At 34.1% G+C, this 27167-nt stretch overlaps 2 protein-coding genes across 2 annotated transcripts; both read left to right on the top strand.

Moving 5' to 3' along the window:
* The first annotated feature begins 7317 nt into the window (after positions 1-7317).
* On the top strand, positions 7318-15396 carry LOC143647902 (olfactory receptor 5K1-like). The gene is made up of 2 exons (XM_077117585.1): positions 7318-7563; positions 14797-15396. Exons 1-2 carry the CDS (start codon positions 7318-7320, stop codon positions 15394-15396), a joined length of 846 nt encoding a protein of 281 aa, XP_076973700.1.
* A 6153-nt stretch (positions 15397-21549) lies between these two features.
* On the top strand, positions 21550-22494 carry LOC143647901 (olfactory receptor 5K1-like). Its single transcript, XM_077117583.1, has one exon. The coding sequence runs from the start codon at positions 21550-21552 to the stop codon at positions 22492-22494; it is 945 nt and encodes a 314-aa protein (XP_076973698.1).
* The last annotated feature ends 4673 nt before the right edge of the window (positions 22495-27167 follow it).

Below are 27167 nucleotides of genomic sequence, written 5' to 3'. Positions count from 1 at the left end.
GCAGCAAGAGAAAAACAATCCATTACATACAAGGGAAACCCAATAAGACTTTGTGTAGATTTCTCAGCAGAAACCATGGAAGCTAGAAGACAGTGGGATGATATATTTAAAATACTAAAAGAGAAAAACTGCCAACCAAGACTCCTATATCCAGCAAAATTATCCTTCAAAAATGAGGGAGAAATTAAAACATTCTCAGACAAAAAGTCACTGAAAGAATTTGTGACCAAGAGACCAGCTCTGCAAGAAATACTAAAGGGAGCACTAGAGTCAGATACAAAAAGACAGAAGAGAGAGATATGGAAAAGAGTGTAGAAAGAAGGAAAATCAGATATGATATATATAATACAAAAGGCAAAATGTTAGAGGAAAATATTATCCAAACAGTAATAACACTAAATGTCAATGGACTGAATTCCCCAATCAAAAGACATAGATTGGCAGAATGGATTAAAAAACAGGATCCTTCTATATGCTGTCTACAGGAAACACATCTTAGACCCAAAGATAAACATAGGTTGAAAGTGAAAGGTTGGGAAAAGATATTTCATGCAAATAACAACCAGAAAAGAGCAGGAGTGGCTATACTAATATCCAACAAATTAGACTTCAAATGTAAAACAGTTAAAAGAGACAAAGAAGGACACTATATACTAATAAAAGGAACAATTAAACAAGAAGACATAACAATCATAAATATTTATGCACCGAATCAGAATGCCCCAAAATACGTGAGGAATATACTGCAAACATTGAAAAGGGAAATAGACTCATATACCATAATAGTTGGAGACTTCAACTCACCACTCTCATCAAGGGACAGAACATCTATACAGAGGATCAACAAAGAAATAGAGAATCTGAATATTACTATAAATGAACTAGACTTAATAGACATTTATAGGACATTACATCCCACAACAGCAGGATACACCTTTTTCTCAAGTGCTCATGGATCATTCTCAAAGATAGACCATATGCTGGGTCACAAAGCAAGTCTTAACAAATTTAAAAAGATTGAAATCTTACACAACACTTTCTCGGACAATAAAGGAATGATGTTGGAAATCAATAATAGGCAGAGTGCCAGAAAATTCACAAATACGTGGAGGCTCAACAACACACTCCTAAACAACGACTGGGTCAAAGAAGAAATTGCAAGGGAAATTAGCAAATACCTCGAGGCGAATGAAAATGAAAACACAACATATCAAAACTTATGGGACGCAGCAAAAGCAGTGCTACGAGGGAAATTTATTGCTCTAAATGCCTATATCAGAAAAGAAGAAAAGGCAAAAATTCAGGAATTAACTATCCATTTGGAAGAACTGGAGAAAGAACAGCAAGCTAACCCCAAAGCAAGCAAAAGGAAAGAAATAACAAAGATTAGAGCACAAATAAATGAAATTGAAAACATGAAAACAATAGAGAATATCAATAAGGCCAGAAGTTGGTTCTATGAGAAAATCAATAAGATTGATGGGCCCTTAGCAAGATTGACAAAAAGAAGAAGAGAGAGGATGCAAATAAATAAGATCAGAAATGGAAGAGGAGACATAACTACTGACCTCACAGAAATAAAGGAGGTAATAACAGGATACTATGAACAACTTTACGCTAATAAATACAACAATTTAGAGGAAATGGACGGGTTCCTGGAAAGACATGAACAACCAACTTTGACTCAAGAAGACATAGATGACCTCAACAAACCAATCACAAGTAAAGAAATTGAATTAGTCATTCAAAAGCTTCCTAAAAAGAAAAGTCCAGGACCAGATGGCTTCACATGTGAATTCTACCAAACGTTCCAGAAAGAATTAGTACCAATTCTCTTCAAACTCTTCAAAAAAATCGAAGTGGAGGGAAAACTACCTAATTCATTCTATGAAGCCAACATCACCCTCATACCAAAACCAGGCAAAGATATTACAAAAAAAGAAAACTACAGACCAATCTCTCTAATGAATACAGATGCAAAAATCCTCAATAAAATTCTAGCAAATCGTATCCAACAGCACATTAAAAGAATTATACATCATGACCAAGTAGGATTCATCCCAGGTATGCAAGGATGGTTCAACATAAGAAAATCAATTAATGTAATACACCATATCAACAAATCAAAGCAGAAAAATCACATGATCATCTCAATTGATGCAGAGAAGGCATTTGACAAGATTCAACATCATTTCCTGTTGAAAACACTTCAGAAGATAGGAATACAAGGGAACTTCCTTAAAATGATAGAGGGAATATATGAAAAACCCACAGCTAATATCATCCTCAATGGGGAAAAATTGAAAACTTTCCCCCTAAGATCAGGAACAAGACAAGGATGTCCACTATCACCACTATTATTCAACATTGTGTTGGAGGTTCTAGCCAGAGCAATTAGACAAGAAAAAGAAATACAAGGCATCAAAATTGGAAAGGAAGAAGTAAAACTATCACTGTTTGCAGACGATATGATACTATATGTCGAAAACCCGGAAAAATCCACAACAAAACTACTAGAGCTAATAAATGAGTACAGCAAAGTAGCAGGTTACAAGATCAACATTCAAAAATCTGTAGCATTTCTATACACTAGTAATGAACAAGCTGAGGGGGAAATCAAGAAACGAATCCCATTTACAATTGCAACTAAAAGAATAAAATACCTAGGAATAAATTTAACTAAAGAGACAAAAAACCTATATAAAGAAAACTACAAAAAACTGCTAAAAGAAATCACAGAAGACCTAAATAGATGGAAGGGCATACCGTGTTCATGGATTGGAAGACTAAATATAGTTAAGATGTCAATCCTACCTAAATTGATTTACAGATTCAATGCAATACCAATCAAAATCCCAACAACTTATTTTTCAGAAATAGAAAAACCAATAGGCAAATTTATCTGGAAGGGCAGGGTGCCCCGAATTGCTAAAAACATCTTGAGGAAAAAAAACGAAGCTGGAGGTCTCGCGCTGCCTGACTTTAAGGCATATTATGAAGCCACAGTGGTCAAAACAGCATGGTATTGGCATAAAGATAGATATATCGACCAATGGAATCGAATAGAGTGCTCAGATATAGACCCTCTCATCTATGGACATTTGATCTTTGATAAGGCAGTCAAGCCAACTCACCTGGGACAGAGCAGTCTCTTCAATAAATGGTGCCTAGAGAACTGGATATCCATATGCAAAAGAATGAAAGAAGACCCATCTCTCACACCCTACACAAAAGTTAACTCAAAATGGATCAAAGATCTAAACATTAGGTCTAAGACCATAAAACAGTTAGAGGAAAATGTTGGGAGATATCTTATGGATCTTACAACTGGAGGCGGTTTTATGGACCTTAAACCTAAAGCAAGAGCACTGAAGAAGGAAATAAATAAATGGGAACTCCTCAAAATTAAACACTTTTGTGCATCAAAGAACTTCATCAAGAAAGTAGAAAGACAGCCTTCACAATGGGAGACAATATTTGGAAATGATATATCAGATGAAGGTCTAGTATCCAGAATTTATAAAGAGATTGTTCATCTCAACAACAAAAAGACAGCCAACCCAATTACAAAATGGGAAAAAGACTTGAACAGACACCTCTCAGAAGAGGAAATACGGATGGCCAAGAGGCACATGAAGAGATGCTCAATGTCCCTGGCTATTAGAGAAATGCAAATCAAAACCACAATGAGATATCATCTCACACCCACCAGAATGGCCATTATCAACAAAACAGAAAATGACAAGTGCTGGAGAGGATGCGGAGAAAGAGGCACACTTATCCACTGTTGGTGGGAATGTCAAAGGGTGCAACCACTGTGGAAGGCAGTTTGGCGGTTCCTCAAAAAGCTGAATATAGAACTGCCATACGACCCAGCAATACCATTGCTAGGTATCTACTCAAAGGACTTAAGGGCAAAGACACAAACGGACATTTGCACACCAATGTTTATAGCAGCATTATTTACAATTGCAAAGAGATGGAAACAGCCAAAATCTCCATCAACAGAAGAGTGGCTAAACAAACTGTGGTATATACATACGATGGAATATTATGCAGCTTTAAGACAAGATAAACTTATGAACCATGTAATAACATGGATGGACCTAGAGAATATTATGCTGAGTGAATCCAGCCAAAAACTAAAGGACAAATACTGTATGGTCCCACTGATGTGAACGGACATTCGAGAATAAACTTGAAATATGTCATTGGTAACAGAGTTCAGCAGGAGTTAGAAACAGGGTAAGACAATGGGTAATTGAAGCTGAAGGGATACAGACTGTGCAACAGGACTAGATACAAAAACTCAAAAATGGACAGCACAATAATACCTAATTGTAAAGTAATCATGTTAAAACACTGAATGAAGCTGCATCTGAGCTATAGGTTTTTGTTTTGTTTTGTGTTGTTTTGTTTTGATTTTACTATTATTACTTTTATTTTTTTCTCTATATTAACATTCTATATCTTTTTCGGTTATGTTGCTAGTTCTTCTAAACCAATGCAAATGTACTAAGAAATGATGATCATGCATCTATGTGATGATGTTAAGAATTAATGATTGCATGTGTAGAATGGTATGATCTCTAAATGTTGGGTTAATTTCTTTTTTTCCGTTAATTAAAAAAAAAAAAAAAAGAGAAGGGATAATTGGAGATGAAGGGATACAGACTGTACAACGGGACTGGATATAAAAACTCAGAAATGGACAGCACAATACTACCCAATTGTAATGCAATTATGTTAAAACACTGAATGAAGCTGCATGTGAGGTATAGGTTTTTTGTTTTTGTTTTTTTTGTTTTTTTTTCTTTCTATTATTGTTTTAATTCTTATTCTGTTGTCTTTTTATTTCTTTTTCTAAATCGATGCAAATGTACTAAGAAATGATGAATATGCAACTATGTGATGTTATTAAGAATTACTGATTGTACATGTAGATTGGAATGATTTCTAATTGTTTTGTTAATTCTTTTTTTAATTAATAAAAAAAAATCATTATGAAAAAAAAAAATATGGATATTATAGTTACTTCCAAAGGAATCTTAGATGGAAATTATGAATGAATTATGAGAAACTGGAGGAAGGCTGGTTCTCATTTGTAAGTGATGGAGCACTTGACAGAATGAGTTCTGATGTCAGGTGGAGGGCAGAATTTTATAGAACTGAACTTGAATTTAGCTGAAGAGATTTCCAAGCTACGTGTGGAAAGCACATCCCTGTTTCTCTTTGTAGCTTAGAGTAAAATGTGACAGACAAGGAGATAGACTGAAAACAGAACTCTTGAACACAAATAAATCAATAACGAGTGACTTAGAAAATTCTGAGCCTGTCCAGATAGTGTGCTTTGAGACTAGGGCAGAAGCAAATGTATCAAGGACCTCCCTGACCTTCCAGAAAGTCAGTCCTCAGAATATAGGGCTCTCCATGTGAGATTTTAACTGAACATGGATACAGCTAGGCATTTCAGTGGAAGTCTGGATAAGAACTGCAGTTATGCAGCAAAGATATGTGGAGAGTTCTATTGTTTGATAGTTTTGACCCCCTGTGAATTACATGCAAAACCCACAAGATTTTTGCAAAAGGTTTATGGCAAAAACTGCCAGCCAGGACTGAAAGATACAAAGAAGGGTCACACTGAAGGAAGAACGATGTCAAGGGTAGAACATGGAGCTAAGCAATGGTCAGAAGAGATATCCTAAGACCAACAAAGCAGGCCCACTCACATGTGTTTGGAAAGGATAGGACCAACCATGGGCTTAGAGGTGGAAGGCCATCTGCTCTTTTTCATGGAAGTGGTGGGCTTATGCTCTGTTGATCAGGAAAAGTGCTGTCACCCCCAAGCTTGGAAATGATATTATCTGTACACTGACATTTGCAGAGGGCCTGGTCACAACCCCTGTGGGGGAGAAGCTGGAGACTGTGCCCCAGGGATTGTAGAGAGCCAAACAGCCATCCTGATATTCAGACAATAATTGGAAGGGATGTAGCTGACTCTTCATCAGGAATAGAGGACAAAATCATGGATCTATAAATGACTTTCAAACCTTGAAACATAATGGTGCTTGCCCTGTTAGGTTTCAGAATTGTTTGGTACCTGTGACCCTTGTTTTCATTCCATTACTCCCTTTAGAAAGGGAAATGTTCACCTTATTCCTTTTCCTCCATTGCATATTAGAAGCAGATAACTTGTTGTCTAGGTTTCACAGTCCAGAGACAGGAAAATTGTTCCTGAGCCAGACCATACACATAACATATTTGGATACAGTTTTGAACTTAACATTTTTTCTGAAATTATATAAACCTTCTGGGGCATTGTGATGGAATGAATGCATTTTGTAGGTAGAAAGAATAGGTCTTTGGGAGGGGCCCAGAGAATAGAGTCTAGTGATTTAAAATCATGTAACCTAGAAAACATGTTCTTAAATATAATCTATTTCTGTGGATGTGAACTTATTTTGGCTAGGACCTTATGAATAGGTTACTTCAGTTCAGATGTGCCCAAACTGAATTAGAGTCTATTAATCCTGTTACTGGAGTCCTTTACAAGCAGAATGAAATTCAGACAGATTGAGAGAAAGTAACAGGGAAAAGCCAGAAGCTGAACATCAACAGAATTTAAAAAAGAAGAAAGAGGCATGTGCATTGCAACGAGGAAAGGAGCCAAAGACCAAGGATCAGCCATCTCTAGAACACCAGTCTTTGGAAAAATCATCACCTTGATGATGCATTCATTCATACTTCTACTAGCCTCAAAATTGTAAGCCAATAAATTCACATTGTTTAAGTCAATAGATTGCATGATTTTCCTGAGCAGCCAAGGAAACCAAAACTGTATATAAAGTACCTATTGTGTGCAATCTTCAAACATAATTCCAGTGGTAGAGTACAAGAAAAAATTTTATCACTGGACAAAATACATGGACAGGAAAAGTGCTTTTAAGGAAACGAAAAAGATATTCATTACAAAACATCCATTAAAATTATTTGGAAATAATGAAGTAAGTGTGGGCACCCTATATTTGTAGATTATCTTGCATAAATTCATAGAGAAAAACGTTCCTACTGCAAGCACTCTCTTTGTAGTTATCAAAATACTCCTAAAAACTCTGACCTCTGGCCTGAGATCACCGAACTGAAGCATAGGGTAAATAATGTCCCCTAAAAGATTGTATGCCTTTATTCAAAAGACAAGGGAGAAGAATTAAAGAAGCTCTTCTGCCTGTTGTACAAGGGAAATTTGGAGGGAAAATTATGTACATCCCATATTAGAACTTATTTTCCCATTATTCTATCTCAACAGAGAATGTGAAGATGACCAAAGATAACCACTCCATGACAACTGAATTTATCCTCACAGGATTTACTGATGAACCAGAGCTGAAGCCCCTTCTCTTTGTGGTGTTCTTTGCCATCTATCTGATCACGATGGTGGGGAATCTGGGTTTGGTGGTATTGATCTATATGGAACGGTGTCTTCACACACCGATATGCATCTTTCTGGGCAACCTGGCTGTAATGGATTCCTGCTGCTCTTGTGCTATTACCCCCAAGATGTTTGTATGAGCCAAGGGTTTAAAGCAAGACCTACAGAATTTGTTGGAAGTAGCTGGCCTCAGGATGGTGGCAGTAAACTGTGGAGATTGTTATGTAGAGCAGTCTGGGAGGAAGAGAATGTTCACCCCAAATGGTTATGTTAAGTATGAAGAACACTGTAAGATAAGAACTTTGCTCCCTCAGGAAATGCCTGCATATCTATTGACATCCTGTGGTATATAATGAAGGTCTGGTTAAGAATAAAATGGTCTGAAGTCTATCTGAAGTAAACTCAAGCTTCAGACCCCCTGAGCCCATCTGTGTCTTTCTTTCTTTCTTCCTTTCTTTTTTTCTCATCATTCCTTAATATCCTTCAAGCTCCATTTCAATAGGAAGCAACATTTGGCACCCAACGTGGGGCTCGAAGAAGAAGACTCCAAATCAATATTAAGGAACCAAGGAAAAGTCTCATTAGAGGCACGTGTGTCCAGCCAATAGAAGAGTACTCGAGTCATATTGGTAAAGTAAGCATTTTCCTTGGATCATCAGGGTAACGTAATCATATTAGGCAGCTGGAGGAGTATGTGTGTGTGTTAAAGCTACTGGGGTGCCTGTTAAAACATCTGAATTAGTAAGCTTATTTGATCTCATTCAAAAACATTGTTGTTGGTTTCAGCCTTAAGGCCATAATGTTTTAAATCTTAAGTAATGGAAATTGGTTATGAAGGCTTTGCAGTGAACATAACAAAACGGGGAAAATATTCCTGTTTCTATTTGGTTATTGTGTTCAGTCAGGCAATGAACTACCTGGCTCATGCTTTGCCTTAAACTCTAAGTTGTGTTTCTTCTCAATCTCCCACTACCACTTCTTACCCTGTTTCAGCAGTTGCTTGAGCGGGACTCGGCAATTGGTGCCCAAACAGGGATCTAATAAGGGAACTCTTAAAGCATAAAGTGAGGACATGCTCCAGGGACATCCACTACAAATACTACAGGCAGGCCTTTTTGGGTTGAGCAGTGGCCCTTATCTGTAGAGAGGTTTGAGGCTCCCACTCGGTTGATTTGGGAACAGTTTGGAGCAGGATGTTTAGAGGAGTCTCATGGTTCTTGGAATTCTCCAATATTTATTGCAGGAGGGAGGTCAGGAATATGGAGAATGTTGACTGATTTGATAAAATTTGATACTGTGGTTCAGCCTATGGAGTCATTGCAGCCTGGCTTGCCCACACCAGTTGTAATTTCTAAGAACTGCTTTATTATGATAGATTTTAAAAATTGCTTCTTTGCCATGCCTTTGGCAGAGCAGGATAAAGAAAGATTGGTTTCTGGGCTTCTTCTTGATGGGCTACCTTTATATAGGGATTCATGTACACCTGAGTCAGAAAGTATTCAGTGAGAAAGATGCCATACCAAATGGGGGTCAGTGCTCATTGATGGTTCCTGTGGCACATTGGTCCCCAAGGGGGCATGCACTTCGGGATTGTAGTTCTGACTCAAGGTATTCTGTTAGGTTACCTTTGTTTAGTCTGAATGATTATTCTATGAGATTTATACCGATGCTACAGGTAAAGTCTTGTGACAGAGAGTGGGAATGGTAGCCCCATCTTCTTTTGTTGGCTTAAATTCTCGACAGGCAGTGGTTTGGAAACTGGCCATAAGTTTAGCTCCTATTCATAATTTAAAAAGAAATATCTTTTAAGAACTTTAAAACTAAAAATTCTTGTTAAAAACTATATATTGATAGTTAATGCATATTTGAAACATTAACTAAAGTATTTTTAGTATTTAACATTATTCTAACAAATTTAATTTTGATGGTAATTATATGTGGTAAAATATTTGTTCAAAGTACTGATTTAAGTGTGAAAAATATGAAAGATGTATTTTTCTTAATAGGAAAATAGAATAGTTTTATCCTAAAATGAATAACTGTTACTAAATGAGAAAAATATGGGACAAAGTCTAAACTAATATAATAAGTGCTGAGGGTTTGTAAAAATGGAAATTATGGTTAAAATCAAGAAAGATTTAATGAGTCTAAAATGACAATGTTTTCTTGGATTCTTAGGATGTGCTAATGAAAAGATAAAAAAATTTTTTTCTAAATAATTAGGTAAAAAGCAAAGAGTCTGTGTTTTATCAAAATAACTTATATTAACTTTTATCATGTTGTTATCTGTATAAAAAATACTGATTTTCAACTGGGTATCATTATACTGGCAAAAACTGCTTCTTGCCCTAAACCAGGTGGCTTAATCTATTAATCTAAGTACTATTACTATAAATGAATCTGTTACTGACTAAATAATATTCAAATCATATAAATACCTAAATTCCTTTAAGCCAAAATACTTTTGTAAAGAAGGATTTTATAAAACTTAACAGTAGCTAACTTTTCTTATGTAAAGAAGGATTTTATAAAGAAAAGAGTTATGGGCCCCATCAGGCTAAAACAACCCGGGACTTCCCAGGGGCGGTTATCTGCTGCCTTTGTTATGCAAGGTTTTCTGCTGCCTTGGTTATGCAAGGTTGTAACTGCCAGAGAAAGTTTATCTAAGAATGCAACTGAGAAGGTTGAGTAAGGGAGTTTTGCACGAGACAGCTGCTTCTTGCAAGAAGCAGCTCCCATGACTCATGCGCGAAAAATGTTTGTTATCTGCTTCTTGCAAAATGTTCGTTATCTACTTCCTGCATAAAGCAGAACCTGTAACTAATGTTCAACCCTCAAACCCCACACCCTTATCCTGGCCCTCAAAAGGCTTCCCAAAACCCAGGTTCGGGGCTCTCTGTTCCTGCGTGTTCAGTGAGCCCCACGCATGTGTGGTAAATAAACCCCTTGCGTGTTGCATGAGAGAACGTCTCTTGGAGTCCTCCTTTGCGCGGCAAAACTCTCAAATTCTTACACTTTAATGCTTTGTCCAGTGTTTATAGAAACTATATATGTATAAACTAAATTTATCCCTCCATGGCTTATATTGGAAGCAGATCAGATTTGAGAGTTGAATGCAAGGAAAAAATATACTTGTGGAGTCTTTTTTGTTCACCTGATGTTGCTGTTACATGCAACTGATGTTGCTACCACATGACCTTGGTAAAAAATAGTTAAAATGTACACTCTAGCTGGGAGGACTGGCTATCCCCCTAGAAGGAAGTGTACTTTAATAAAGATATCTAAGTTCCAGGAAGCTCCTCTTGGTCCTTAGCCAGTTCCCAGAGGACCCAACTGGGCCGGTCATGTAAGCAAATCAGAATTTGGCCACTATTGTGAGAAAATATCATAAAAACTGCATGCAATAAATTTAAAATTAGCAAAAATGCACAACCAATTATAAAGAATCCACATTCTTGCATTCTTTTTCAATCAATCCAATGAATTCAATTAAAAAAATCTGGTCATTTACTATGGGTACACGTCACTATTGACACTCTGCTTTCATTTTTGCTACCTGCCACTTTAGGGATTCCTAATTATATGTTACAAAACTTATTTGATATTTTACAAGGAAATTCTGATTTATTAAGCAAAAGGCAGTTGACAGCTGCAGCTGAACGAGAGTTACAATTAATTGAACAATGCATTCAAAAAGGACAGCTTGTTCAAATAGATCTAAAGAAGCCTGTTGATTTTATTATTTTCTTTACCTTGCAATCTCCCACAGGCCTATTTTAGCAAGATGGTGTTTTAAAACGGATTTTTTTTACCAAACAACTGACAAAAATGTTTAAATACATATTTGCAAAAGATTATTTCTTTAATAGCCAAAAGTCACCAAAATATTATCAATTAAGAAATCATGTCCTAATCTCATAGTGTGTGATCTCACAGGGGAAGAGGTTCAAAGTCTATATATTTTCAATATATCTTGGCAAATAGCATTAAATAATTTAAAAGAAGAAATGAATAATCATTTGCTATATCAAAACTTTTACAATTTTTAAAAATGAACGCAATGGATTTTGCCTAAAATAGTTCTTTCTTCCCGGCTAGCTATTACTGTCTTTACTGATAATAATATTAATGGGAAGGCTACATATGTCATCCCAGTGGAAAACAAGTTAGAAAATGCCTTATACCTCAACCCAACATACTGAATTAGCAGCTGTAATTCAAGTATTGCAAAGTTTTCCACAATCTCTTAATATTGTTTCTGATTTTAAATATGTTTGCCAAACAGTTACTCACATTGAGACAACTTCTTCGTTTGAAAGAGATGAACTCTCCTGAATGTTTTTACATTTACAAACATTAATCAGAAGTCAAATTAATCCTTTTTATCATGCATATAAAGAGCTCATACCAATCTTCCAGGTCCTTTGTCATTACAAAATCAGCAAGCAGATAGTCTTGTGAGTTTAATTTAAGATCCCACTACATTTCACAAATTGACTCATATCAATAGCAAAGGGCTGTGAAAGAAATTTCTGTCTTTATTTAAACAGCAAGCTCAGGACATTGTTAGGACTTCTCAAAGCTGTGGACCTTTAAATGCACTCCCATTTGCATCAGGGATTAATCCTAGAAGTCAAAAAGCAAATGAATTATGGCAAATGAATATTGCTCATATTTCACATTTTGGTAAAATGCAGTATATACAGGTTATCATAGATGCTTGTTCTCATTTCATCTGGGCTACCGCACAATCTGGAAATCGTTTTTGCCATGTTCAATCACATTTACTTAATGCTTTTGCTGTTATGGGATGCCCTCTGTCTATTAAATGGACAATGGTCCTGCTTATACAGGAAAGTAATTTCATAAATTTTGTACTACTTTTAATATTACTCATATCACAGGAATTCCTCATAATCCCTCAGGGCAAGAAATTATTAAATGAGCAAACTGGATGCTAAAGTCTATGCTCTTTAAACAAAAAGGGGGAGATGATGATCAGGAAAATTACGTTATGAAAATAAGTACACCTAAAGATCAAATAGCAAAAGCACTTTTTACTTTAAATTAAAAAAAATCATTTTTAATAATTTATCAGACTCCTGCAGAACAACATTTTAGTAATTTGGGAAAGAAAAATGATACAACCCAAACAGAACTGCAGCTGCAGCCAATCTATTGGAAAGATGTTAAAGATGATTTATGGAAACCAGGAATGGTAACGGTGTGGGATAGGGGATTTGCCCTTGTCATTGCAGATGATGGAACCTCGGTTTGGATTCCCTCGAAGAGAATAAAACCCAGACATGTCAACCTGGATGAAAATAACTAAATGGGTAATGCATATTATAAGACATATAACTTTAATTGCTGAAGGACAGGGACATAGTCATACTTATTCGGTTTATATTCCTAACCCACCTCTGCTGTGGGCCCTAACATGGGTCAATCCAACTTTACCAAAATAATCTGAATACAAGTTTAGGATTCCCAGGTCCAGTAAGAAGAAAACTGGTGTCAAATTTAAATCTTCCATTTTTAGAAAGACCTGCATGCATAACTCTATGGAAACAAAGGATACTTGCTTGTTAGATGGGAAAGAAATTTGGAATGGATGGCAGTTATGTCATATGGATTGAGCAGTTATCATAATTAGTGATTCCTATGGAATTGTAAAAGATGCAGCCCCTGTGGGGTCTCCCATCTCTAACTTGAAGATAACTGAGACAGTATGGACAAGCAAGCTAAATCAGGGTTCAATTCATGGAGGATAATTTGTGCCAAATTCATGGGATGATAAATATAGTATTAGTCAAAGAAATTGACAGAAAATTTTCCTAGGACTGAGACCAATTTTTATAGCCAATTCTAGTAACTATAACTTCTTTTTAAATAGCAGCCATAAACACTATATACAAATATGTATTAGGGATCCATATATATTTGTTAAAGTTCATATGCATATAAGAAATCAAACTTCTAATTGTGGGAATTGTTCTCTATTCACTTGTCTCCAAGCATTTATGTTGCAGGAAAATGAGATGATTACAGCAGCAAGGAGAAGAGGTATTTGGCTGCCGGTGCAGATGTCAAGATCCTGGCAATCCTCTGCAGAAACACATATACTGATCCATTTGGCAAAAGAATATCTAAAAAGGACTAATAGACTAATTGGACTCATTATTGCAGCTGTCATTGGAATCATTGGAATTATCACAGTGACTGCAGTCACTGGAACTGCATTGCATCAAACTATACAGAGCAGCATTGTTAGAAAAACACCAGTGAACTGTGGCATAGACAATCTCATTGATGAGCAAATTAATAATAGACTAAATGATATAAAAATGACATTGGTTCATATTGGAGATCAAATGTATAATTTAAAATTTTTAAAAAGTTTAAAGTGTAAAAGGAACAAGAGCAGTTTTTGTATTACTCTCTTTTAACATATAACCTGTCTTAAATAGAATGGGAAAAGGGAAAAAGGCATCTTTTAAGGCTTTCAGATAGTTTAAGTCCTGATATCTTAGAATTACAAAAAAGGGGTATTAGAATATAAATTAGAATAATTTACATGTAGCCTATGGAGGTAATGTTACACAATCACTTACCCAAGAGCTAAAAAATCTTAAGTTTGGGGCTGTTTATGCTTCACTTCCTCCTCAGCTGTGTTTAACAACAAAGAATCAAAGTCAGAGAGCTTGACTGGTAGCCAATGATGGGTAAGACCCTTTCTTCAGAGCCTAAGGGCAAGCTAAGACAGGCACCTGTCACCTCTGCTTATAACCACCCTAAAAAGGTGATTCTTGTGAAAACTCTTGGCTCCCTCCTGAATAAAAGTCAGAGAGCTTGACTGGCAGTCAATGACAGGTAAGACCCTTCAGAGCCTAAGGGCAACCTAAGACAGGCACGGTCACCTCTGCTTATAGTCACCCTAGAAATGTGATTCTTGTTTTCCTCGGCTTATAAAACAAAAAGGGGGAAATGTAGGAGCCAAGGGTTTAAAGCAAGACCTACAGAATTTGTTGGAAGTAGCTGGCCTCAGGATGGTGACAGTAAACTGTGGAGATTGTTAGGTAGAGCAGTCTGGGAGGAAGAGAATGTTCACCCCAAATGGTTATGTTAAGTATGAAGAACACTGTAAGATAAGAACTTTGTTCCCTCAGGAAATGCCTGCATATCTGTTGACATCCTGTGGTATATAACTAGGATCTGGTTAAGAATAAAATTGTCTGAAGTCTGTCTGAAGTAAACTCAAGCTTCAGAACCCCTGAGCCCGTCTGTGTCTTTCTTTCTTTCTTCCTTTCTTTTTTTCTCATCATTCCTTAATATCCTTTGAGCTCCATTTCAATAGGAAGTGACAGATGTTAGAGAACTTCTATTCAGAAGATAGGATGATTTCCCTATATGAATGCATGGGACAATTTTATTTTTTCTGTCTTCCTGAAACTGTGGACTGCTTTCTTCTGGCAGCAATGGCCTATGACAGGTATGTGGCAATATGCAGCCCACCGCAGTACCACACCATGATGTCGATGAAACTCTGTGTTCAGATGATCATAGGGGCTTACATAGCTGGAAACCTGCATAGCATGGTTCATGCAGGGTTACTGTTCAGATTAACTTTCTGTGGATCTAATCACATCAACCACTTTTTTTGTGATGTGTTTCCATTGTACAGACTTTCTTGCATTGACCCCTACATCAATGAATTGATGCTACCCATCTTGGCAGGTTCAATTCAGATCTTTACTAATATCACAGTTCTTATCTCTTATCTTTACATACTTTTCACTATCTTCAAAATGAAATCCAAAGAGGGAAGAGGCAAAGCCTTATCTACTTGTGCTTCCCACTTTCTCTCTGTTTCAATATTTTATGGTTCTCTTCTTTTTGGGTATGTTCAACCAAGTTCAGTGAAAGAAGAAGATAAAGATATACCAGTTGCTGTTTTTTACACTTAAGTAATTCCTTTATTAAACACTTTTATTTACAGCTTAAGAAATAAGGAAGTAATACATTCTGTAAAAAGAATTGTGATGTATAAATCTCATAGCATTCTGAAAAAGCATAAACTCTGTTAACAAACTCCTTTTATTTTGTATCAACTTTTGTCAAAGTTCAGAGAGGCAGATAAAAATGTAAAATGGTCATTTGAAATATACAATATTAAAACTACAAACTATGATGATGTATAAATTAAGCATTATATAAATGGATACATATGTTTAAATAAAAGGTCTTCTACTGAGATATGTTTCAAAATAAAAGCTGAGTCCCTAAGTCAAAAGAAAATGATTTCTCCTGAGTTTACGAATTGTGTCAGAGAGTCATTGTTTTCAATGTTCAACAAATTCAAGAAATCCTAAGAGAAGATCATATACACACTCAATATGGTTGGAAAATATATGGAATGCCTAATCATACAATCTCAGCTATACTCCATGTTTTCAAATATTAATCCCTTCAAAAACACCACCATTGATCAGATGTAAACTATTATTTTGATTTTGATTCTCAATGGTTTTTTTGCTTAAAAGGTTATATTTCAATGTGGATTTATGCAGAATATGCATTCTCAAGTTCAGAAAATTGTCATCGCTCATCTGAGCTGTTAATCCTTTTCAGCTGTCTGAATACCCTATCTTTATAATCAGAATTTGTCATTCTGTTTATTAAAAATGATGCAACTTATATTAAAATCCATATGGATCGGAATGTTTTCATGTTGTTTGACTAGTTATCCATGAAGAATGACATTGAAATCTTGAATATATCTATGAAATCAACTATTTGCTCCCCTGATGTCATTACTTGGCATTATTTGTTTTGTTATTAAGAATATGATTAAACTACCTTGCTTCCATTATATATTATTGTTATAAGTATGCCATTAGCTGAAAGTGGGAGATTGTGTACAAGCATTTGAACAAAATTAATTTTTTACTAGTTAGTATAAAATGAAAGAAAGAAAGAGCTTATTCAGTGCCTATTAGGCACTAAACTAGAGCTTTTCATAAATTGCATACCAGCATTTTTTATGCTTTTCTACAGTGAAAACTCACACAATGAAATATCTTATACCTTAAACAAATTCTCTAGGTCCCCCAGACATATGGTTGGGATTTAGTTCAATACTTCCATTGCCTCCTAGCATTTTACAACTCCATTCACAGTACCATAATTTATAGTTAATTTGAAATGTTTTCAATGCAATAAACACATTGAACAAACATATATGGATAGAAAGCAATGTAGCTTATGCACAAGCAATTCTACATTGATGGGACATGAATAACACGTTTGAGAACTCCAACAATGGAAATCGATACCTGGGGTATTTAGTTAAATAAGCATTAGAAGTAAATGTAACTTAAAGAATGAAAATATATTGATATTTGGTGGAAAACAAGAATAATAGCATTACTGTTACATAGCAGAGTCAATATTTATGAAAATGTTTGGCCCTGAAGGTAGGGAAGGAGGGCAGTGAATAACACAGAGAGCGTGAGTAGCTGTTGGTTAGAGCTTTTGATGAATGTGAGAAATATGGATGGAAATACAACAAATTCTAGGATTCTTTATGCTACCCTAGGATTCTGAGTTTATCTTAGAAACATCAAACATTGAAGATCTCTTGGGAGCACAGTAATATGATTATATTTTCAGAGATCTTATCTGGCTTTGATTTGAGAAACTAAAATAAGACTAAACACAATAATTCATATAATAGGTGAGGAAATCTAAAATTAGGGGAGATGCTGCAAAAGGAGAGAGGAGCATAAATATAAGCACATTTAAAAAAAGAATAAATAGTAAATTGGAACTTTGAATAATAAAATGAGGGCTTATTCTATTCTTTTGTATATCAATGACTTTATATTTATATTAATATTACCAATATTTAACACAGTGCCTGAATATTTGAGCACTCAATAAGGATTTCCTGAGTTCATGATGTATAAATTAATGTTATTAAATCTGTGATTGCTAGTGAATATAAGCATTTTTTCATACAATTATTAACCATTTTTATTTTTGCTGGAAATCATTGTTCATGCCCCTTACCAAGTTTTTCATTGAGGCTTAATATTGTCCCAATATTTATTTACGCAGTATACATCAAAAGATTATTGAACTTAACTGTGGGATCCGTCCTGTAACTACTTGTTGAACAGTGCTTTGAAAAGCATTGCTTTTTTCCTTTCTTTGCTTTTTATATATGTTATATTATACAATTTTTTAAAAGTTAATTTAAATAAATGGTTATTGAACTTGTATATGTAGCTGTGGATCATTTTATTCTCATTAATTTGTTAACCTTCTAATTTTGCTTAGGATGTTGTGTTTTCCTTTTAGGTATTCATATCTATTGATCACTAACTTTGTAATTTCTTTGATTCTCTTGCTGCTTAGAAAGAAGATTTCTTCTTATGAAATCTCATATTCATTTATATTTTCTCATACTTCTACATTTTAACCTTTAATTGTTGAATCATTCTAGGATATATTTCATTAATGATCTAGAACAAATCTCTAATGCTAGTTAGTTAGTTTTCTTAAAAAGTGAGTTTGTTGTAATTACAGGCAAGATATCACGGGTGGAATAAGAAATAGGTAAACAGATTGTAAAATCATTCAAGTAGATAAATCAAGAAAATATTCAAAGAGACTGGTATCAGATAATAAAATATGTGATAAAATTCAGTAACTGTAACAACTTCTATTAGTACAAGAATCAACGTACAGTGATTCAAACAATATGTTGTCATGAAGCAAACCAAGAATATCATTAGAATAGCATCACAAATCAATCTAGAGAGAAATGATTCTTTTCTATTTGTTCTTAGTTTCCCTTATTTGAATCATCTTTCCTTGTGTTTTGTTTTATACTGTTCACTTAAAGTTTTATACTGGGAAACCAGAAATATATACAAATTGGTTTTCCAGACTCCTATCAAGTAACTCCATTAAAGTTTTAATAGTTATTTAAGTTTGTACATATGTGTTTTCTCACATGAATTAATAATTGAATATTTTGTCGGTTTTAATTTCTTATATAGAAAATACAGAAATATAAAAATCCCCATAAACTAATGTTTTTCAGGTTTTAAACAATTTTTAAGAGCACAAAGGAGCCCAGAGAACAAAGTTTGTTATTCTCCTACTTAGATTTCTACCCTCTAGTTCTTGAACATTGTTAGTAGTTAAATCATGCATCCATTGATCCCCTTTCCCTTTTGCATGGCATCATGATTTCTTTTACGTATTTCTGATATGATATCAATTACATCAGGTACAGCATTACCGAACAGACTTTAGTGAGGGTCAGTTTATTAACTCTAGTGTCTCACAAAACTTTCTTAATTAATACCCGATGGTTTATTTGTTTTAGAGATCAAATCTCCCCATAGAAATAACATGATGCCAATGCATGTAAGCCCCTTTAGGATTTGATGGAAAACATATTTTGCACTGAAAAGAATGTTGTATTATCACAGAACTATTACTCATCTCCTAGATGTTCATTGTTTAATCCCAAATGTTTTAAGGAAAGCATATTTATTTTGAAATTCTATAAATACAAATATCTTAATTAAAGCAAGTAATGAACTATTACAAAATGCCTCCCTGCGAAATCAAGGTAAGAGAAATATTCTATTTATTTTGCTTTTCATAATAACATTAGTGACTATTTATTGCTCTAAATTTGCTCATCATTTTTTCACTGCTCTTAGATTTCCACTCCTTATATATCTTTCAAGTTTTTCTCTAAGTTGAAGATTATAGAGACAAAGATGAGACACAATACTGCAATGACTTTTTCTGATTATAAAATAGAATACCAAAGTATACATACAGTAAGAGCACTAGGAATTATTTCAAATAATACAGGAATATGCACTGAAAGCTATTTCTAATTTATATGACTGTTAAATGGTTCATATTAATGTTTAAAAAAATCAATAAAATATAATCAAAATATTTCATATTGATGTTATCATTCTGCAAAATTAACCAGGTTTTTATAAATAAACTACATGATTTACACCTTCAGATAATAACTGCCAATGCATCATGTAAGAAAGAGTGAAGATAGTATTGAAAAGCAAAAAAAATTTGTTCCCTAAAATTCTAGTAAGTTTAAAAGACTATGTTTTATTTTAAGAAATGGAAAAATCAAAACATGTTTAACTTTTCATATCAAAGTATGGGTATATACAAGAAAGCAAAAAAATAGTAGTGAGTGAAATGAGATGAAAGAAAACCATATTTTACAAAATGATTTTTTTTAATAATTTCTTTTTTTAGTATCTTCTCCCAAGTTAAAAATCAGAATCTGCCCATCATCAAGAAGGTAAGTTACTATTATTGTTGGGCTATGAAATATAAATTCATTTGTCACAGGTAATCCTAGTCGAGATGGTATTTAAATCATTCTCCATTTTTTGCAGCATTTTAAGGGTGTTTGCAAAGTATTATGTCACTAATGTTCTCAAATGCTACAGTCTAAGCTAATTTTCTCAAATCCATGCATGTATGTATTTAAAAAGCAAAATAAATTATCCTAGATTGTTTGGGATATATAAAACATACTTGAATGTTTAGAATATGGAAATCATTGTGGCTGGATATTTAGTTAGATTTTTAGTAAGTAGCATATTATATATAAACTTTTCCTTTAATAATGAAAGGAAACAATTTTGATATTTTAACAAGAATTAAAGGACTAAAAGCAATGCATAGTGTTTACTGAAATGAGTGTGGTATCGAGGTGGAGGAAGGTTGTAGATGAGCAATGATTGGACAGAGTGAAAAAGTTGGAAGAGCAGCTGAAATGAAAATGGAACTGGATAAGCTTGGAGAGACCTTTAAATGACACCCAAGAAATTTGAATCTATCCTAAAGAAAATAAAGTATAATGCTATTATGGAAGCAGGCTTTGCTTCTGTCAGTATCAGGAAAGTAGGTACACTGTATTTCAAAATAGATCTGAAAATATTAAGGGAAGGTGAGCTTAAATGAAAATCAAGTAATTGGGGGGTCTTATGTGATCAGCTAAAAATGTTAGGGGGAATCTCTATGTAGCAGGTTGAATAGGGTAGATGATGGGTACTTTTTTTGTATACTGTGTGGTGGGGGTCACATTTGATTCTTTTTCTGTGTGACTATGCTGTTATTGCAGCACCATCTGTTGAATCTGGCGGGTGGGGGGAAGTTCATGGGCCAGGAATTGAACCCAGGTCTCCCCATGGCAGGTGAGATGATGGATATTTTTAAACTTCATAATTTGTTTACCATTATGAGGGTATTCTCAGAAACCTAATAATATCATAACATCAAGGAGAGACTGAGAGTAAGGAAAGGATGTATTCAGGTAAATGGAGAAAAATGATGATTTATTTCTAGTAACCTTAGAGAAACTGTTCTTGTACAGGCACACATAGATTCCACATTGTGTTCACATAAATATGAAGGTGAACTATACAAATTAATTATTAAATATATGTGGATATTTATTTCCCAATTTTCCAGATATGTTTCATGAAAGATGAACAGTCCCCCATTAATACTTAGTAATCTATATCCACCTCCTGAATGTATAAAATAACATATCTACTGTGTGCCATTTTTAAACATAATTCTAACTGGATAGTGTAAAACATGTTTAATCAGTGGAGAACAATACATTCACACAATAATTGTTTTTAAGGATACTATAAAGATATTCAATACAAAAACTGACATTGAGATTATTTGAAAATACTGCATCACATATGGACATCCTAGATTTGTACATTAACTTTCTGTAAATACATATGGAACACCTACTACTCTCAGGATTCTCTTTGAAATTATGAAAATATCCTATGAATCCTGATCAAATACTTTGAGATCATAGATGTGGACTATAGGGGCTATAATATATATATATTTATAGATTTTGCATATCAATACCCCCGAGAATACGTGTGAATGTAATAGAATGCCAAAAGAAGGTGATTGAAGGAACTCCTCTGCCTGTTGTACAAAGGGAAATTTGAAGGGACATGTAGACATGTTCTAAATTATAATTTTATTTCTCCATTATTTCTATCCCTACAGAGAAAGTGGAAATGACAAAACATAATCACTCCATAACAACTGAATTTATCCTCACAGGATTTACTGATGAACCAGAGCTGAAGCCCCTTCTCTTTGTGGTGTTCTTTGCCATCTACCTGATCACCATGGTGGGGAATCTTGGTCTGGTGGTACTGATCTATATGGAGCATCGTCTTCACACACCGATGTACATCTTTCTGGGCAACCTGGCTGTAATGGATTCCTGTTGCTCTTGTGCTATTACCCCCAAGATGTTAGAGAATTTCTATTCAGAAGGTAGAATGATTTCCCTCTATGAATGTATGGGACAATTTTATTTTTTCTGTCTTGCTGAAACTGTGGACTGCTTTCTTCTGGCAGCAATGGCCTATGACCGATATGTGGCCATATGCAGCCCACTGCAGTATCACACCAAGATGTCGATGAAACTCTGTGTTCAGTTGACCATAGGAGCTTACATAGCTGGAAACCCACATAGCATGATTCATGTAGGGTTACTGTTCAGACTAACTTTCTGTGGATCTAATCGCATCAACCACTTTTTTTGTGATGTGTTTCCGTTGTACAGACTTTCTTGCATTGACCCCTACATCAATGAAGTGGTGCTACACATCTTTACAGGGGTAATTCTAAGCTTCACAATTACTATAGTCCTAATCTCTTATTTTTACATCCTCTTCACTATTTTCAAGATGAAATCCAAAGAAGGAAGGGGCAAAGCCTTATCAACCTGTGCATCCCACTTCTTTTCTGTATCAATATTTTACGGTTCTCTACTTTTTGTGTACACTCAACCAAGTTCAGTCAAAGAAGAAGATAAAGATATAGCTGTTGCTATTTTTTATTCTCAAGTAATTCCTTTAATAAATCCTTTTATTTATAGTCTAAGAAATAAGGAAGTAATAAATGCTGTAAAAATAATTGTAAAGAATAAATCTCAGAATATTCTGAAGTAAGTATCAGCCCCTGTATCAAACTGATTTTAATATGGTAAATTTTTTCAAAGGCAAGTGATATGCAGAAAATGTAAAATGGCCATTTTGTACATAAAATACTAAATCCATAAAATTAGATTATATGGAAGTGTACTAATCTTTAAATGAATGTATACATTCAAAAAGGAGGGTTTCTAACAAGATGTATTGCAAACCCTATGCTAGTAGAATCCATTGAGTACAACTTAATGATGATTCCTGAGTTCACAAATTGTGTCAGACTGTAATTAGTTTCAATGTTCAATAAATACAACACATATTAAATAAAGATCACATTATATAGATATAATATTGTTGGTAAATGTATAGAATCCCAGATCACACAAACTTAAATGCTGGTTTTCAATTATAAATCCCTCCTTAGCAAACACCATCGATAAGATGGAAACTGTAATTTTGAATTTGATTCTCATTGATTTTGTTCTAGAGATTATGTTTGGATATGGATTCATGCAGAAAATGTATTCTCAAATTAAGAACATTTTCGTCTCTTCTCTTAGGTATTTCTCTTCCCAAAATGTCTGAGATAGAGCATCTTTAAAAGGCAGATATATTATTGTGCTGTGGGAATGATGTGACTTATAATGAAATCCCTGTGGATTTGAATGTTTTCAGGTAGTTTGATTAGTTGTTCATGAGTGATTCACACTCAACTCGTGAATATATCAATTCAGTCAGTTATTTGATCCCCTGATGTCATTAATAGTCTTGTTCGCTGTTAGGAATATCACAAACCTGCACTGTTTTCACCATAAGTTATTATTATCACACCATAGCACAAAGAGGGAGCCTTTAAGGAATCATATGAAAAAATATTTGTGTATTATTTAAAAGTGCGAACTGAAAGACAGAATAACTTTGAAACTACTATCCACTAGGTGATAAACTAGAATATGCACATATACATACATTGCCTGAACAAGATTTAGGCATTATTTTTCATCAGTTTCCAGGGCAAAACTCATACTAGTAAATATTTGCTAGTTTACCCAAGTTCATCTATGTCATCGTGGAATAGAATTGAGATTTGGGTCAATACTTCCTTTTATCCAAGCATTTGGATTTAATTCACGGTAAATTAAATCACAGTTATCTCAAAATGTTTACAATCAAGTAGTATATTGAACACACACATATAAATACAAAGCAATGCAGACAAAACACAACCAATCCTTGATTGTGTTGGATGTATATAACATACTTGGGAGTTCAGTTATTGGAGATGAGCCTTGCCCAGCATATTTATTTAAAATAGCTTTAGATTAAATATGACTTAAAGAATGTAAATCTTCTTGATATTTGGGGAAGATAGGAATAACAGCATGGACAGAATCAAAGTTTATATAAATGAGTTGGTCCTGGATCGGGGCAGTGCACAATGTGTGGACAGAATGAGAAACCTGGCAGTGCTGTTGCTATGATTCTTGTTGAATGTGGAGAGAAAAGATGAAAATAAGAATCTTGACACTATCCTAAAGAATTGTAATTAATCTTAATTCATCTAAGAAGGATCAAAAATTCTGGCAGACAATGGCGGCTCAGTGGCAGAGTTTTCACCTGCCATGGCAGAGACCCGAGATTTGATTCCTGGTGCCTGCCTATGTAAAAAAAAAAAAAAAATTAAAGTCTTCCTGGCAGTAGAGTAATATGATTGTAATTTCAGAGCTCTGATCTGTCATTCAATTGGAAAGAGAAGCTGTAATCAATCACAAAAATTCCCATAATACATAAAAAAAGGTGAAACTGGAGAAGACCCTCTAAAAAGAAGAGGGGTGCATAGATACAACAATATTTCAGAGAAGGAAAAATAATACATTGTAATTTACTTTTGATTAATAAAATGAAGGCTTATTTTGTTCTTCTGAGAATTGATGATGTATTTGATATTATGTTACAAGGATTAAATACAGCCTAAAATATTTGGGCATTCAGTATGTGTTTCCTAAGTACATCATGTATAAACTAAGGTGATATATCTTTGATTAGTGAATGGAAATATTTTTTCATCAATACATTGACTGCTTTAATTTTTCCTGAAAATCATCTGTTCATGCCTTATGTCATTCTTTTCAATAAGACAATTTCTTTGAATCTATTGCACTTTTGTATGTAATTGTGGTTCATTTTTTTTCAATTGCTTCTTTATCTTCTCAGTTTCTTTATGAAGTTGGCGTACAGAAATTTTCCTCTTGATGTATTCATATATGTTGATCATTCCCTTTGTAATTTCTATGATTCTCTTCCTGCTTAGAAACTTCCTATTCTGAAAACTCATGTTCATCGATATTTTCAGATGCTTCCAATTTTACCTTTAATTATTGAATAATTCTGCGTATATTTCGCTTATTGATCTAAAATAAATGTCTAATGTCAGTCAGATGCTTTATCATAAATGAAAAGTTTGATGTAACTACAATCAAAATATCAGAGGTGCCTTATGAAGGACTAGGTAAACTGTTCTACCAGGTAGATAAGCCAAGAAAATATTGAAAGAAACTGATATTAGATGTCAGAAATTAAAATGTGTGAAAAATCTACAGTAATTTAAACAAAAATCATATTAGTTTAAGAATGAATGCTCAGTATATAGAAATAAAGTATTGTCCAGAAGTCAACCCAAAGATATGGTAAGAATGATATAAAAAATCAACCAGTAAAAATTGAACCCTAAGTTAAACATGGTTCATAGTTAATAGTACAATTATAAAAGTGTGCTTTCATCAATTGTAAACATGTACCACACCAATGCAAGGTGTTCATAATAGAGTGGAATATAAAAACTCTGTTTTTTATGCATGATAAAAATTAATATTTAAAAAAACCAAGTAAATAAACATCTCTTTTATGTCCCATTCTAAGGGTGTTTAACTATTTGTATCTTCTTCTTTTGTGTTTTGTGTTACCCAGTTCACTTATAGTTTTATTATGGAAAATGACAAATACAAACGAAATGCATACTGCTGCACCTTACCAGCCTCAATAAATGTTTAATACGATTATTTAAGTTAGTTTGTAATGGGTTTTCATTTTCATTTTTGAAACAATAAGCAAAGATTTTTAATTCCTCTGTATTAATTTCTAATACAGTTAATACAGTTAGATAAATGCAATAAACAAATATTTTATTAGGTCCTAAATTTTTTTTTCTGTCTTTCTTTTTTTTTTCTTCATTTCTTATTGGTCCTAAATCATTTTTAAGCATATAGAATAATCCAAAGACCAAAACGTTTCAGATTCTCTGAATTAGATGGATGTACACTTATGTTTCCACCCTCTACTTGGTGGGCAGAGTTCGTAGTAAGGCTCCCATCCATTAATCCTGTTTTTTTAAAGCACCATGATTTTGTTTATGTATTTATGCATCCCTTTATCCAACCTTTATCTACATTGAAAATCAGAATTTGTGAATCGTTTGTGGCCAACAAGACAGAAAAGGTGATTTTCTGTAAGTTTACCAGAATTATGATTTATTTATTTAAAAGAGTTCCTCAGACTGAAGTCATTACCCTGTGAATTCATTGTGTGAAAATGTGAAATCTGACATTATTTTCATCCACTTTGCAATCAAGGGGGAAGCCAGTCTGGGCATGAAATCAACACGCAATGGAGGATATAACTGAGGGAATCACTGAGGAATAGAACCACTAAATGAGATGAAATGTTTCTTTTGTGTTTGCAATCCAGTAGATTTTCTTACTGTTTAAACTGTTTGGAGAGATATTTCATTTGCCACTGAAGGAATAATATCTCATATATTCATGGTTCTTATTTTACCTCCTGGTTTATTCTTTTCTGTTCCATTTTAAATAAATACTCAACAATTTTTTTGGAGGGGTACATGGTCGGGAATCAATCCCAGGAGATCCACATGAAAGATGGGCATTCTAACCACTGAAGTACCCGTGCACCCCCAACAATTTATTCTTAAAAATAACTTTTCAGTTTCCATTTTGACATTATAGCATATCTGTTGAGTCATTTATTTTTATTAGCATATATTACTTTCCAATAACTCGATTTAAGAAAAATTTAAGGGAAAACTATCATTTTAATTTGTGCACAGAACTAACAAGGTGAAGCTCAGGAATCAACCCAGGCCATCTTGTCAAGAACCCTTGTTCTTAACCACTAAGTTATTCTATGCATAGCAAAAGTAACAGGAATGGAAAATTCTTTCCTTAGGATAAGGTGTGATGTGCACAGAGAAACAGAGCAGAGAGCCAAGAGAAATGTGAATCAATGACATTGACACAAAAACGTGTTTTGAAAAATCTTAAACTCAGAGAAGAGTGTAAATAATTATAGAAGTAATACCATGTATGTTTTTGACCACGATTAAACTGTTAGTAATTTTCCTTTTCCTCTCTCCATCTCCGTATGTGTGTGTGTGTGTGTGTGTATACATATATATGTGTATATATATATATATATATATATATGGATGGATATGTATATATAAAAGAGAAAACTATAGGTTCTGACCTCCTGATATCTTGCCCTGGAATACTCCAACAGGTATCTCAAAAGGACAATATCCTACATAATCATAATATTATCATAACCAAGAAACATACCAATAATTCAATACCATATAATATATAGTGTGTGTTAAAATTTTTCCCAATTGCTTTCAA

Source organism: Tamandua tetradactyla, chromosome 10 (genome assembly GCF_023851605.1).
Source record: "Tamandua tetradactyla isolate mTamTet1 chromosome 10, mTamTet1.pri, whole genome shotgun sequence".
Classification (NCBI taxonomy): Eukaryota; Metazoa; Chordata; class Mammalia; order Pilosa; family Myrmecophagidae; genus Tamandua; species Tamandua tetradactyla.
This window is presented reverse-complemented; position numbering and strand designations above follow the sequence as displayed.

Excerpts from the sequence above, each read along its gene's own strand:
- LOC143647901 (XM_077117583.1), top strand. The coding sequence starts at position 21,550 with ATGACAAAACATAATCACTCCATAACAACTGAATTTATCCTCACAGGA.
- LOC143647902 (XM_077117585.1), top strand. The coding sequence starts at position 7,318 with ATGACCAAAGATAACCACTCCATGACAACTGAATTTATCCTCACAGGA. Across the intron at positions 7,564-14,796 it reads CTATTACCCCCAAGATGTTT|ATGTTAGAGAACTTCTATTC; the intron begins GTATGAGCCAAG and ends AGGAAGTGACAG.